General features: G+C 40.7%; 2 protein-coding genes across 4 annotated transcripts in view; one reads left to right on the forward strand and one right to left on the reverse strand.

The window, feature by feature from the left end:
• The window catches only part of IKBIP (IKBKB interacting protein), a 30951-nt gene extending 22900 nt beyond the window's left edge, over window positions 1-8051 (reverse strand). The window contains exons 1-2 of one of the 3 annotated variants that reach the window (XM_052001618.1): window positions 7943-8047; window positions 7629-7833 (exon numbers count right to left, since the gene is read on the reverse strand). In XM_052001618.1, coding sequence (XP_051857578.1) covers window positions 7629-7822 — 194 coding nt within the window. In that variant the 5' untranslated portion in view covers window positions 7823-7833; window positions 7943-8047. Of the gene's footprint in view, window positions 1-7628 lie in introns of all 3 variants that reach the window. The other 2 variants (XM_052001619.1, XM_052001617.1) reach the window with 2 other exon arrangements.
• Window positions 8052-8697: 646 nt separating this feature from the next.
• Window positions 8698-14341, forward strand: part of APAF1 (apoptotic peptidase activating factor 1) — an 89437-nt gene continuing 83793 nt past the window's right edge. The window contains exons 1-3 of the mRNA XM_052001616.1: window positions 8698-9092; window positions 11862-12043; window positions 12725-12911. Coding sequence (XP_051857576.1) covers window positions 11906-12043; window positions 12725-12911 — 325 coding nt within the window. The 5' untranslated portion in view covers window positions 8698-9092; window positions 11862-11905. The remainder of the gene's footprint in view (window positions 9093-11861; window positions 12044-12724; window positions 12912-14341) is intronic.

Consider the following 14341-nt stretch of genomic DNA (forward strand, 5'->3'; position numbering starts at 1 on the left):
TAAGGAGTTATAGTGCTGATAAAATCACAGAGCTTTGAAATATGGAGTGTAGCATGTTTGTCTACAGTAGGCACAACCTGGTAAATCTCTAAGGAGAAATAGATCCTTTTAAATATATTTGTCTTTGCACTCTAGTTTTCTATTAGGGTTTCCTGTACAAATGAAATTTATTTGACAGAGTAGCACTTTGTGAAGTCATAAAACTAAATATGAGCTTTCAATTAAGAGTGTATTTTTGGGGAACTCTGGATCACAAGGGATAATAAGCAGCATCAGATTTTACTAAAGGAGATGCTAAATCTTTCAAATTATTGAGCTCCAATGGCAACTCACTAAGATGTTAATGTATGGTAAAGGGGTGACAATCTATTTTCTGTAATAGGAATGGCTGCATTTTATGTTCCTGGATGAAAATCAAATATCCTATATAGAAAAAAATAAAAGGTTATTTAATAATGGGGTATCTTGCCTAAATGGAATATAGAAACAAAGTCAGGCATCATAATAAAAATTTAATTCCATTACTTGACAAGCATTAAGTACTTGTTGTAAGTTTTAAATACACTGTGCTAAATATAGCAGAAAAGAAAGATGGATATGATTTCTGACCTCAATTAACAAGAGACCTGTGGTAATACAACAGAAATCTCTACGCCCCCTTCCCCTCCCTTAGTAATTTAAGGATCCATGATTTTGCAGGTAGGAGCACTCCCTTTGGAGTGCCTTAGTTGGCATTAATGCTAACTGGAGAACAAATGCACAAATAAATACAATGTATATTACCTAAATATATTAGCATACCTACTTTCAAAAAGTATAACTTCAAAGTTATAATAATAATATTATAATTCATATAATAATATAATAATAAATTCCAGAAAAAAACAGAGTTTAAAATACCCAGGAATGAAAATTATTTTATACCTGATGACCTCAAAGCTCCTGTCTTACTCTAAATTCTCCCAAAACCCAGGATGTAACAAAGTCAGTTTATTTTATATTTATTTTACATGAAATAAATATAAGAAAAAACTTGGAAAAACCAACCAATAAAATAATAACAATTTTATAGTTATTCCAGCAATTAGCACAGTGCTTGGCACATAAAAATAATAATAATAACAAGCATTTACATAGGATTTGCAATGTGCTTTACAAATATTCCATTTTATCTCCCAACAAATCTAGGAGGTATGTGCTATTATTAGCTCCATCTCATAAATGAGTAAACTGAGGTAGGCAGAAATTCAGTGACATGCTTAGGATAAGACAACTAAGCTAGTGTGTAAAAATTTAATTGAACTTGACATATCAAGTGCTTAATGTATGTTTGATTTGACTTGACTATTTCCTAAAATTTCATTTGTCTTCACTAACTCTTGAAAAAAACAAAACAGAAAGATCATTTGAATTTGTTTAAAAAAGCAAAGGCTGATGCTCGATTTTTTTTAACTTTTAGGTTCACCACAGAAAATAATTGGAAAATTCAACAAAATATGTCTACTTTTATCAAGATCTGCTTAAATCTATCAACAGACTTTGACATAAGCAGCAGTGTTTGCAGATAAAAAGACACCAATATTTGTATAAGCTATTAAAAAATTCTATAAATCTCTCTAAATTGAGTAAAGGATAAGGTGATCGATAGCAAACATTTTGCTCTATGTGCCTCAGAGGATTGTCATGAGGAAAGCATTCTCTCAACTTAAAATCACTACAAAATTTATCATATATAATATGTGACATGTTATCATGTATTATCATTGTTCAGGAGCTTGACTCTCCAGATGAGATAGAGAAACCTGCCACATGCAAAGATAAAGTGTGAGACTAAGCTCTTTTCAGCAACACATTGATCTAAGACAGTTCTAATAGACTTGGAATGGAAAATACCATTTGCATCCAGAGAGAACTGTGGATGCTGAATTAAGATCTAAGCATACTATATTAATCTTTTTTTTTTTTTTTTGGTTTGCTTTTTCTTCCTCATGGTTTTTTCCCTTTTGTTCTGATTTTTCTTTCACAACATGAAATATGGAAATATGTTAAAGTATTGTACATGTAGAACCTATATCAGATTGCTTGTTGTTTCGGGTAGGGAAAGCTAAAGGAGGGAGAAAAAAATTTGGAATTCAAAATCTTACAAAAATAAACACAATCTTTACATGTAATTGGAAATGTAATTCAAATATAGCTGAAAAATAAAATACTATAAAAAAGAAAATTAGTTGCAAAAAAAAGATAACGTATGAAACCACAAAGGAAAAAAAAAGCTGGCTTGTAGCAATTTGGGGATGTGCGTGGCACTGTGAACAGTGGCCTGTAATAATAAAGTGAAAAGGTGCTATCCACTGTTCTCTCTCCTCTTTCTACATTTTCAATGACCTCATTAGTTTTTGAGAATTCAACCACTATTTTTCTGCAGCTGACGCCTAAATCTGTTTAGCCTCATCTATCTTCTGAATTGTAGTTTTGTGTACTAACTGCTAGACACCTCTACTTGCATGCCCTATACCTATAGTCATTTCAAATTCAATATGTCTGAAAAAGAATTCACTATTTTTCTCCTAAACCTAATTCCTTCTCTTATTTCTGTTTTTTTCCCCTCTGTTAATTTATTTTTATTTTCAATTCCAAATCATTTTCCTCTATCTGCCCCCCAAACCATTGAGAAGTAAAAAAATGCAATATCATTTTATATATGAAGTCATGCAAAACATATTTCCATATCAGCCCTTTGTGGGGGAAAAAGCAAGAAGATTAAAGAGAAAAATCAATATTCTTCAAAATACACCCAGTTTATTAATTATCTCTCTGGATAGGGACAGAATTTTTCATCATGTGTCCTTTGGAGTTTTTGTGGATCATTGTATGGATCAGAAACACTAAATTTTTGATAATTAATTTATTATTACATAATTGCTGGTACTGTGAACAAAGTGTTCCTGGTTCTGCTCATTTCACTTTGCATCAGTTCACTTAGGTCTTCTTCCTAGATTTTTCTGAACTATCATGTCATTTCTTATAGCACAATAGTATCCTAACACAACCATACATCACAACTTATTTAACCATTCCCCAATTGATGGACATCCCCTCAGTTTCCAATTCCTTGCCATCACAAAAGAGCTGCTCTATTTTTGTAAATATAGATCCCTTTTCCTTTTTCTTCAATCTCTTTTGAAATAGTAGTGCCATTGCTGTAGAATCAAAGGGTATGAGTAATTGTATAGCCTTTAGGCATAGTTCCAAATTGTTCTCCAGAATGGTCGGTCCAGTTCACAGCTCTATCCACAGTGCATTAGTGTTCCTAATTCTTGTTTCTGTGGGCATATTCATCCAGGTTCACAACCTAAAAGTGCCCTTCATGTTTCATCCAAATCAGTTGTGCCTCAACATTATTCACATTTTTTACTTTCTCTCCAATAACATCCTTAGATAAGAAAAGACTTTGGGCTGGTCACACATGACTCTACTTCTTTGCATTCTTTCTCTCTACCATGCAGCAAAATAGCACCATAGTATACAGAGAGTTGGACCTCGAGTCAGCACTGTCATCCTGAGTAAGACATTTAACTTCTATCTGCCTCAGTTTCCTTACCTTTAAAATACAGATAATAATAGCACCTGCCTTACAGGATTGTGAAGATTAAATGAGATGTTTGTAAAGTGCTTTATGAACTTTCAAACCCTTTATAGGCATACCTCAGAAATATTGTGGGCTTGGATCCAGACCACTGCAATAAAGTGAGCATCACAATGAAGCGAGTCACATAAATTTTGGCAGTATAAATATATATATATATGTATATATATATACACACACACATATATATATGCAAGTTACATTTATACTACACTGTGATATATTAAATATGCAATAGTATATGTCTAAAAATGTATATACCTTAAAAATACCTTACTGCTTAAAAATGCTAACTATCATCTGAGCCTTCAATGAGCTTTAACTTTTTTTTGCTGCTAGAGGCTCTTGCCTTGATGCTGATGACGCCTGAAGAATGAGAAGGCGATGGCAGTTTCTTAAAATATGACAAAAATGATCTTTTCCCTGAATACTGACTTTTTTTCCCACATGAATCCTAAGAAATGTTTGTAGGGTTATTTATTGGCCTAATTTCAATATTGTCATGTCGCAGAGACTAGGGAGGTCAGAAAAGAAAGAGACAAGGGGACAGCTCTGGTGGCGCAGTGAGAACACATGTTTATCAAAGAAGTCTGATGTGTTATATGGCATGGTTAGTGTTGTCCCAAAACAATTACAACAGTGACATCAAAGATCACTGATCACCTATTGCCATAACAGATATGATAATACTAAAAAAGTCTGAAATATTGCAATTACTAAAATGTGACAAAGAGACATGCCAAAAGTATGTAATAATAAAAAAAGAGCGTCAACAGACTTACTCAATTCAGGGTTGCCACAAACGTTCAACATGTAAAAAATGCAATACCTGGAAAGTGCAATAAAATGAGGTATGCCTGTACAAATGCTAGTTGCCATTATTATCTAGAGTATTGCAATAACTTCCGAAATATTGTTCTTGTATCTGGCCTCCCCACTATCTAATCTATTGCCTACAAAAACTTCCAAAAGAAGCTTCCTCAAACACAGGTTTAATCCTTCCCTTGTGCAAGAGACTTCAAGAGTTCCCTATTGCCACTAGGATAAAATACAAATGGCCTTCACAAGTTGGCTCCAGTCAATCTTTGTAGGCTGTGATTACACATTACTATCTGTCATTTGCCAATCAGCCAAACTAGCCAATTTCCCTTCTCCAGATGTGATGTAGCACTCCATTTTTCTAGTTCCTTTGGCACAGACCCACTCGAGGCTTGGAATGTTCTCCAACCTCACTTCTGTCTATTGCAATCCCCAGCTTCATTCAAGACTTGGTCTTCAAGATGCTTTTTCTGATTCTTCCACTTTTCTTACCTCTGTCATTTAAAATTTCCTAAATATCCTTATGTATCTTCATGATAACATGTAAACCCTTGGAAGGCAGGAATAGTCTCATTTTTGTCTTTCAATCTCCAGCTCCTAGCAGAGTAACTGGTACGTAAAAGGCCCTTAACAAAAGTCTGGCATAGTGGGTGGAAAGCTGGCTTCAGAGCCTGCAAGACCAAGGTCCTGCTTCTGTCACAAACTGCCTGGGAGGCCTAGGGCAGGTGACTTAACCTTAGTGAAACCTAGCTTGTGAAACCTAGGAAATGAGAACAGGTGTTGATCTGTGCTAACAGAGAAAGTCTTACCAGGAAGACTTGAAATCACAGCCATAAAATCACAGGCCTGAGGAAAAACAAAAACAACAACAAAAAAACAGAAAACAAAGAAATAAAAAAAAAAAAAAAAGTAAAGCTTGCTGACTGGCATTTGAGGCCAAATATAGTTAAAGTCCATGGCAGTATGTACAGTTGTGGACTACATGATTCTTCAAGCAGAAGTGGGATAAATACTTGTTGGGTGTGGTCTAGTGGGGATTTCTTTTCTGAAAGTCTTTGACTAAAGGTCTGCTGAAATTTTACTCTGAAATTCTGTGATTCTATGGTCATGGACATAGCTAGAAAGAACCTTAGACCAACTAGTATAATTCCCTCTTTTTAAAAATGAGGAAACTTAGGCTTAGAAATGTGAAGTGACTGATCCAAAGTCACACATGAAATGTCAGAGTGAATTCTGAAACTGGGTCTTCTCACTTTAGAACCAGTACTCTTTCCCCTCTGTAAAGAGGAGGCACATCTAGAACAGCCAAGTCAGACTAGTTAAGTCAACAAGCATTTATTAAGTATCAACTATGTGCTACGCATTGTGCTAAGTATTGGGAATACAACGACAGGCAAAAAAAAAAGGTCTTGTCCTCAAGGGGCTCACAATCTAAGGGGGAAAAGTAAAAAATATAGACAACCATGTATATCTAAAATCTATCTACGTATTTATCTATAGGTAGATATATTGGATCACTTGAAGATAATATCTGAGGAAGACACTAATATGAAGGAGGGCTGAGAAAAACTTGTAGAAGATGGAATGTTATCTATGTATAGATATATAGGATCACTTGAAGATAATATCTGAGGAATATTAGTAAGGAATTCACTAACATGAAGGAGGAATGAGAAAGACCTTGTAGAAGATGGAATGCTATCTATGTAAAGATATATAGGATCACTTGAAGATAATATCTGAGGAGTTCACTAATATGAAAGAGGGATGAGAAACACTTCTTTTAGAAGATGGAGTTTTATGTATGTATGTATGTATGTAGGTATAGATAGATACATAGGATCATTTGAAGATAGTATCTGAGGAAGAACTAATATGAAGGAGGGCTGGGAGCGACTTTTTGTAGAAGATGTTATTTTAACTGAGACTTCAAAGAAGACAGGAAAGAACAATGAAAAGAAAGAACATTCCAGGTATAGGAGAGAACGGCCAGTGAAAATGCCCAGAGTTAGGCAATGTCTGGTGTGAGGAACACAAAGGAAGCCAATGTTACTGGACAGTAAAGTATTTATAAGGGAGTAAGATGTACTAGACTAGAAGATTAAAGCGTTTGACCCACAAGAGATCTTTAGTGGATGAAGGATGGAAGGTAAGACTGTAGATGCAGGAAAAAGCAGGTAACCAAGGGCTTTAGAAGGCAGAGGATTTTATATTTGTGCCTGGAGATGACAGGATACTACTGGAATTGATTAAGAGGGTGATGTGGTCAGACCTGTGTTGTAGGAAGATCACTTTGTCAGTGCAGTAGGGGTTGGACTCAAGTAGTGAGAAGGCAGATCAACCAGCAGTTATTACCATAGTACAGGGGTGAGGAGAGGAGGGCTGCACCAGGGTAGTGTAAGTGTCCCAGAGGGCGTGGAGTCACTTGGCCGCCGTAGGGGAGTGAGAGTGAGGAAGTAAGGATGGATCTAGCTTTGGTACTTGGTGACTGGGAGGGAGGTGGTACCTTTGACCATGAGAGGCAAGTTCAGAAGGATGGAGGAGAAGATGGGCTGAGTCTAAGATGTCTACAAGCCACCCAGCTGCAGATGTCCAAGAGACATCTGGAGATCCGAGTCTGGAGAACCAGAGGCATGGATAGATGCGTGCCTAGGAGCTGACAAAGAGACCTTCTGGGAGCGCCTGTTACTGAGCACCCCCGGAAGCTCCAGCAAAGCAGATGCCTGGTCAGGGGCGGGGGATGGGAGGAGGTGGGGGGAGAAGCCACAGGAAGCTGTGACGTGAAGGAGGAGGGAGCAGGGTCACTGTCAATCCCAAAGGCCGAAGAAAGAGCTACGAGGACCAGAGGGGCTTTCAGAGCTAACACAGGAAGGGATTTTAGGGATCATCCAGTCCAACCCCCTCATTTTACAAATGAAGAAACCGAGGCTTGGAGAGACACCTCCGGATTCTGCTCCCCCTCTTTAGAAATAAGGACACTGAGAAGCTTTTTTTTTTCCGAGGTAGGGAGTGTTCTTTCTGTGGGCCTCAGTTTCCCCCTTTGTACAGAGGGGCGGGCCCGGATGCGCCAGCCTGCGACGGCTGCTACTTCACGAGGCTCGGGGTGGGGGTGCAGGGATGGATGCACGGACGGACGGGGGTGCCGGGGTATCCCCCCACTTACCAGGCCAAGGCCAGGCTGGTCCCCAGGGAGAGCAGGCACAGCACGGTCCGTGGGTCTGCCCAGCCGCCGCCGCCGCCGCCGCCACCTCCCGCTCCCCGGGCCGGCTCCGGGGGCTGCCCGGCCTCGCCGCGTCGGCCCGGCTCCGGGGGCGCCCCCTTGGCGCCCGCCTTCTTTCGATGCTTCGCCTCGGACATGTCCGTGGGTCCTGGGGGGGGACACGGGCGGCCGCTGACCGTGACGAGGCCGGGGTGGGGGGCGGGCATCGCAGCCTCCCCCGCCCGGGCCCCCGAGGGCCTTCCCGCCCGCTTCTTTACCTTAGAGCATCCGTCTGTCCGTACGTTAGTCCGTCCGTCTGTCTGTCTGTCAGGGCGTCCGCAGCTGCAGCCGGCAGCGCCGCTCCTCCTTCTTCACTGGGAGCCGGGGGAGGGGGGGCGGGGCCGCTCGCGCTCGCTCTGGGCTCGTCCCCGCCGCGCGCGCTCCACTGTGTATCCACCCCGCCCCTCTCCGCTTTCTGGTCCTCCAGGCGATGACTAAATGCAGAGCGCGTGCGTGCGCGACCCGAAACCTCTCCTTCTCCCCCTCCCACCAAGAGAAGCCGGGGTTTAGCTGCGCGCGCAACCTGAACCCTCACATTGTGTGCTGTGAAAATCTGGGCGTGAGCGCCACAGACATCTTGAAAAGCAAGCTCGCGTGTGAATGCGCGCGCAGCCCGAACAGCCTGACAATAACATTTGGGCCGTGGAGGCCCAGGAGCAAACGCCACAGACCCTTTGAGAGGCAAACGTGTGGTTGCTCGCACAGTCTGGGAGGACTGAGTAATAATTACACTGTGGGCTGCGGAGATCGGGGTTTTAAAGCGGGGCCGCAGCAGCTCGTCAGGTGCGCGCAGCAAAAACAATTACATCGTCTGTGGAGGCCGAGACACGAACACCACACACCCCTGAAAACCAAGCCCAGGTTTGGTTGCGCGCGCAGCCTGGTCCCCGCTGGCACTCGTGTGCACGCTCCCGGCTGCGGCAAGCTCCGGGCTGGTGCTCGCGAGTGCGCGCTTGCTTTCCCCTCCTCCTCTTGGCCGCGGGGCGGAGCGTGGAAGGTTGCGTGTGGCCTTGGCCGCGTCTCCTCCCTCTTAGATGAGGGAAGGCGGCGGTAACTGCTGCTTTCTGTCTCCCGTAGAAAAGGACCCGAGACCGATCTGTGATCGGAGCCTGGAGGAGGAAGTTACTTTGTAAAAGGCTCCTTTTGGACTTGGATCTCTCCCCTCCCTCCAAAGCATACCGGCGGGAACCCGGCCCCTAGCCGCGCGTCCGGGAGAATTTCCCGCCGTCCCGGGCTCGGGGGTCCGAGAGCTGGGAAAAAACCCTCGAGGACGGTGCGCCCCGCGGCCTCTCCGGGAGAGGCTGTGCCTTGTCCTGGACCGGCACCTGCAGGCGGGCTGCGGAGAAGGGACGTATCCTCCCGGGAAAGGTGGGTGCCCAGGGGCCGGCGGGGCGGACGTGGCCGTCTGCTCATCTTCCCCTGCCCCGAGGCCGGTCAGGCAATCGGGCAACACCCATTAAATGCCAGGCACAGGCTCGGGGGCTACCGAGAGGAAAACAAGGAAACGAGCCCTCGCTCGGGGGGCTTGCGTTCTGAGGGGAAACAGTAATGTCTCAAATGAGCTAAAAGGAAAGCGCTTTGCAAACTTCAGAAATGCTGTAAAGTGTTGCTTATGTATGTGTTTACTTGTCTATCTCTGTATCTATATGTGTAAAATGTTACCATATATACATATGTATTTACATTATATACATGTGACATACAGACACTCTATGCATAATACAAATCATAATTGGTGTTTCTTTAGATACATAATATATGCATAGGTAGTGCACAATATGCATAACACATATTCATGATTTGTGTATCTGTGTACATTATTCATATACATAATATATGCAGTATGTGATAGTAATATATAAAACGATACATAATTTCATCTTTATATACATGTATAAAGCTTAGATATGCATAACATACACAATATAGATCTATACTTTGTATCTATAACATACATTACACACCTAAAACATACATAATTTGAGCTCTACATATATACATAATACAATGCATAATATATTCAATACAGGTATATAATTTATATACATGTACACATAACACATATACATGATCTATACATAATACAGATACATAACATTTCTATATGTTATTATGATACATAATGTGTATCTTTAATTACACACACATACTATATATCTATATTGACATATACTGAACGTAGGAATTTCAGGCGAGAGAACACTAGCATTTGAGGATGAAGAGCAGACCTTAGAACTCACTTCTAGACTATAAGGTCTTTGAAGGTAAACATTTTTTCACTTTTGAACCTGGTACATAGTAGGAGGAACTACTCTTTATTTTTAGTAAGCTACTTGCCTACATTGACAAGAATGGCAGAACCCAGCTGTCTCCACTTCACACAGGTAGCATGTTTTGGCTTGTTCCTAAGTGACAAAACTTGGGTTTAGTAGGAAGACATTTTTTTATTTCCAGGGACAATTTTTCAGCCAAACCTCTCTGATCTCTCTCAGTCTGGTATTTCATATCCCGAACTCCCCTAACCAGCATTTATGGATTCTGGCTGTATACATATTGTTATGTTCCCTGTGCAAATAGGTTTGAGGAAATACTGGCCTAGCAATTTCACTTTTGCTATTGCCTGTTACCTTTGTACATTCTGTGAATACTGGAGAGAAGGAGGGGCAGAAAACTGAGATGTGCTCAGAGGGGAAACTCTTTCCATTGAGCAAGGCCATAGCTTTGACTTCCTCAGTTAAATTCAAATTAGACACAAAATAACTCATTTATATGGCACCCTAAGAAGAAGCTAGGTTGTTCAGTGCAGAGTGCTGTACTTGGAGTAAGTAAATTATTGTTTAGTTGTGTACAAATCATTTTCCCCCATGTTTATGATCCCCATCTGGGATTTTCTTGTCAAAAAATACTGGAGTGTTTTGCCAGTTCATTTTACAGATGAGAAAATTGAGGCAAATAGGGTTGTGACTTGTGCAGAGTCACACAGTTAATAAGTGTCTGAGGTCAGATTTGAACTGGGGAAGATGAGAGTTCTTTACTTTAGGCCCATTGCTCCATTCCCTGTGCCCCTTAGCTGGAGTAAGGAAGAACTGTGTTAAATCCTACTGTTGGGGCGGTGGGGATATGTATCTGTGAGAGACAAAGATAGACAGACCTACTCTGGGCAAGTCTGTTTCAGACTCAGTTTCCTCATCTTTGTATTAAGAATAATAGTAGCATCTATTTAACATAATTATTAGAGTGAGGATCACTATGCAAATCTTAAAGTATTTTATAAAGGTGAAGTGTTACTGTTATGGCAAAGGACTTTCCACAGAGCAGTGCTGTGATGTAGATCAGTAGCATAAATGTTATTCCCCATTTCACAGTTGAAGAAATTGAGGCTCAGAAAAGTTCTGTGACTTGCTTCGATCACAGCTAATGTTAGAATTTAAATCAGGTCCCAAGTCCCAAGCTGATGATCTTTCCATCACATTATATGTGTTTTTTGAAATATTCCTAAATTAAAATATTTAGCAGAATTTCAGAAGCTCCTAAAACTCTTCACTTCCAGACCTCTAGGTTTTTCTCCTGTTTTCACAAAAGAAGCTTTGATTAATTCCAGCCATCTGCATTTGTATGAACATTGACAAATGCAGACAAGTGGTCACATTTCTATTTTGGGCCCCTACCTCATTTGGTGATATTTCTTTTAAACATGGTCATTTGTTAATAACCATTTTAGAATGTTGCTGTACTAAACTTGGGGGGAAATTTTGATTAACTTAGAAACAGGAGCTTTCACTGCTATTGAATGTTATATATACAGCTCTGTTGTTGGCTCTCAGGAATATGGAAAGCAGATTGTGGAAGCCTGATTTTTTACTGTACCTTCTTTTGCCCTGAGTCCAAGGGATGACATCAGAGTATGCATGTGTGGGGGAAGGGTTTCCTCTTGTTTTGTCTTGCTCTGTAGCCCAGCTGGGAATGCTGAGCACATGAGAAAGCTTTTCCTAACAGACAAAGAGCTGGTAGTGATAGGATTTCCACCTTGTAAATGGCCCAGACAATTCCAGAGGCTAGTTTTAATCTTCCTGGTGGAGGAAACCAGCTGGGGTGGGACTGCCCTCCGACTCCAGCTTTTTGGTATCTTGATTACAGCTCATGTTTGACCGTCCTGAGAAGGAAGATCAGCTTGGAGGAGGATGGATGCCAAAGCTCGGAACTGTTTGTTACAGCACAAGGAAGCCCTGGAAAGAGACATCAAGACTTCCTACCTCATGGATCACATGATTTCTGATCGAGTTCTTAGCTTATCAGAGGAGGAGAAAATAAGAGATCAGGTACATTTCCTTCTTTCCCCTCTTCCCTTCTTAAAATGAGAAGGACTAAGTATGTTATTTGATGTAAGAGTTTTAAAATAATTTTTTAATAATTTACAATAAATTGTACCTGTTCAAATACAGTTTGGACTCAAATTTATAAATAATTATAAGCAGATATTATAATTTTATTTTGAAATAAAATTTTCATTCTATTTCCATTATCCTTGTTTTATGGATAAAAAGATGTACAGTATCAGTGGTGCAGCTCAGTTTTTAAGATAGTACTACATTTTGGTCCTTCTATTAATTATCCTCTGTAGAAGTTCTTATTGTTCCTTCCCTTCTTCCCTCCCCCCCCCCCCCAACTTTTCCCCACTCCCCAGGACAGTGAATAGATTTTGGGATGGGGATGTCTGTGAACTTGGATGGGAAAAAAATTATGATTTTATTTTCACTAACCTTTAACTGAAATTTGACCTTTAATTATTTTAAAACATTCTGAAATGAGTCCCTAAATTTCATTAGGCTACCAAAGGGATCCATGACACAAAAAAAGATTAAGGACTCTTGTTCTAAGGCTACTTTTGTTGCCTTAGAAGTTTTCAGAATTTATCCTGAAGGCTTGTTTGTGTGTGTATATGTGTGTGGGGGGAGTCCTTATCATATGTGCTAAGTTTTCTTTTGTTTTTTTCTTTTTAGCCTACCCAAAAGAAGAGAGCAGCTATGCTGATTAGGGTGTTACTTGAAAAAGATAATAATTCATACATATCTTTCTACAATGCTCTGCTACATGAAGGTTACAAAGATTTGGCTTTCCTTCTTCAAGACGGTATCCCTCTTAGTTCACATAATGGAAAGGATTCAGCAGATGGGGTGACTTCATATGGTTAGTATCTGTGATCTGGCTCATGTTCTGTCAAGAAGCACTAAAATGCTAGCATTTTGTCTCATAAGATGCAAAGTTTATAAGATTAGTGCTAAGAGGGATCTTATAGGCCATCAAATCCAACCCCTTTATTTTATAGATGAGAAAAGCGAGCCTCTGAAGGCCATGTCAGTGAGCAGGCCCTGCGTGGGCAGAAAAACTGACTGCTTGGACACTAGCTAGGATAGTGTGAAGAGGTTCATCCCCAGTGGTACTGCATTATAGGATTAAAAGGTTTGGCCCATCAGGTACCTTAGAGGGTCATCAAACCCAATTTCCCTTATTTAATCGATGAGGAATCTGAGCGTCAGAAAAGTGGAGTACTTGCCCAAAGCCACACATCTTCCCTCCCCCAATGCCTTCCTCAGTCAGGGATAGAGCTAGAGTGAATTTGGGGGCCATGTAGATGTTCATAGACGTTCTTTCAAATCGGAGGGTCATCGATTGAAAGTTGGAAGGGACGTTAGAAGTAGTTGAGTCCATTCCTTTTATTTTATAGTTAGGAAAGAGGAGGCCTCAAGAGGGAAAGTGACTCTTGGGCTGTAAAGGACATTGGAGGCCACTTAATCTAGTCACTTCATTTACAGTTGAAGAAACAGAGAGGCAGAGAGGGAAAGTAACTTAACTCCCTAATTCAGAGGCAGAATTTGAATAATTATATCATGTGAATTTCAAGGAAAGCGATGGAACTTAGAGCTTTTTAAATTGGGAGGGGAAGTGTAATGGATCAATTTTACATCTGTTTATTAGGCAGCTAATTACACAAAGACCAGGAACTTGGGCTCACTGTTTAAACTCCTTGAGGTTACAGAACCTGTTTCCTGTGGGATAATTTCACTTATAAGAGACGTTACTTTGCAGTTGTATCATTTATCTCTGTGCTGCAGCTTTCCTCATTCTAGTTTTTGTAATTGCTTTATAGGACAGATACTTTCATCTACTTGAAGTCCTGCATTCCTAAAGAGGGTTCTGGTAGACACCGGTACCTTCATGTTCTCCTTTCCAGGTGTCGGTATCAGAGAAAGAACAGCTTAGCTGAAGTAGTCAGGGAAGTCAGGGAGTAGAGGATAGATATGGCTGGCCCAGGGAGCTTCTTTTGCCTTTACTGAAGGAAATGTGCTGTGGTTTTTCATCTGCGTAAATGACATTAGTCACTGGCTCATTTTCTTTGTCCTTTGGGGCTGAGCTGGAAGCTTCCAAATTATTCTGTCTTCTCATTTGTAAGAAATCAGGGCTGATTTAGTTTACAAGTTGACAAAAAGTAGCTTGAGAGTGGCCATCTCCAATTAACAGTCATTAAGTGAAAGGATGCCCAGAACCATTCCCTTTCTTAAGTTTCATCTCATATCAAATTTAGGCTGCACTAGCTATTGGTGACAGATATATAATCT

This window comes from Antechinus flavipes, chromosome 5 (assembly GCF_016432865.1).
Source record: "Antechinus flavipes isolate AdamAnt ecotype Samford, QLD, Australia chromosome 5, AdamAnt_v2, whole genome shotgun sequence".
In the NCBI taxonomy this organism is placed as follows: Eukaryota; Metazoa; Chordata; class Mammalia; order Dasyuromorphia; family Dasyuridae; genus Antechinus; species Antechinus flavipes.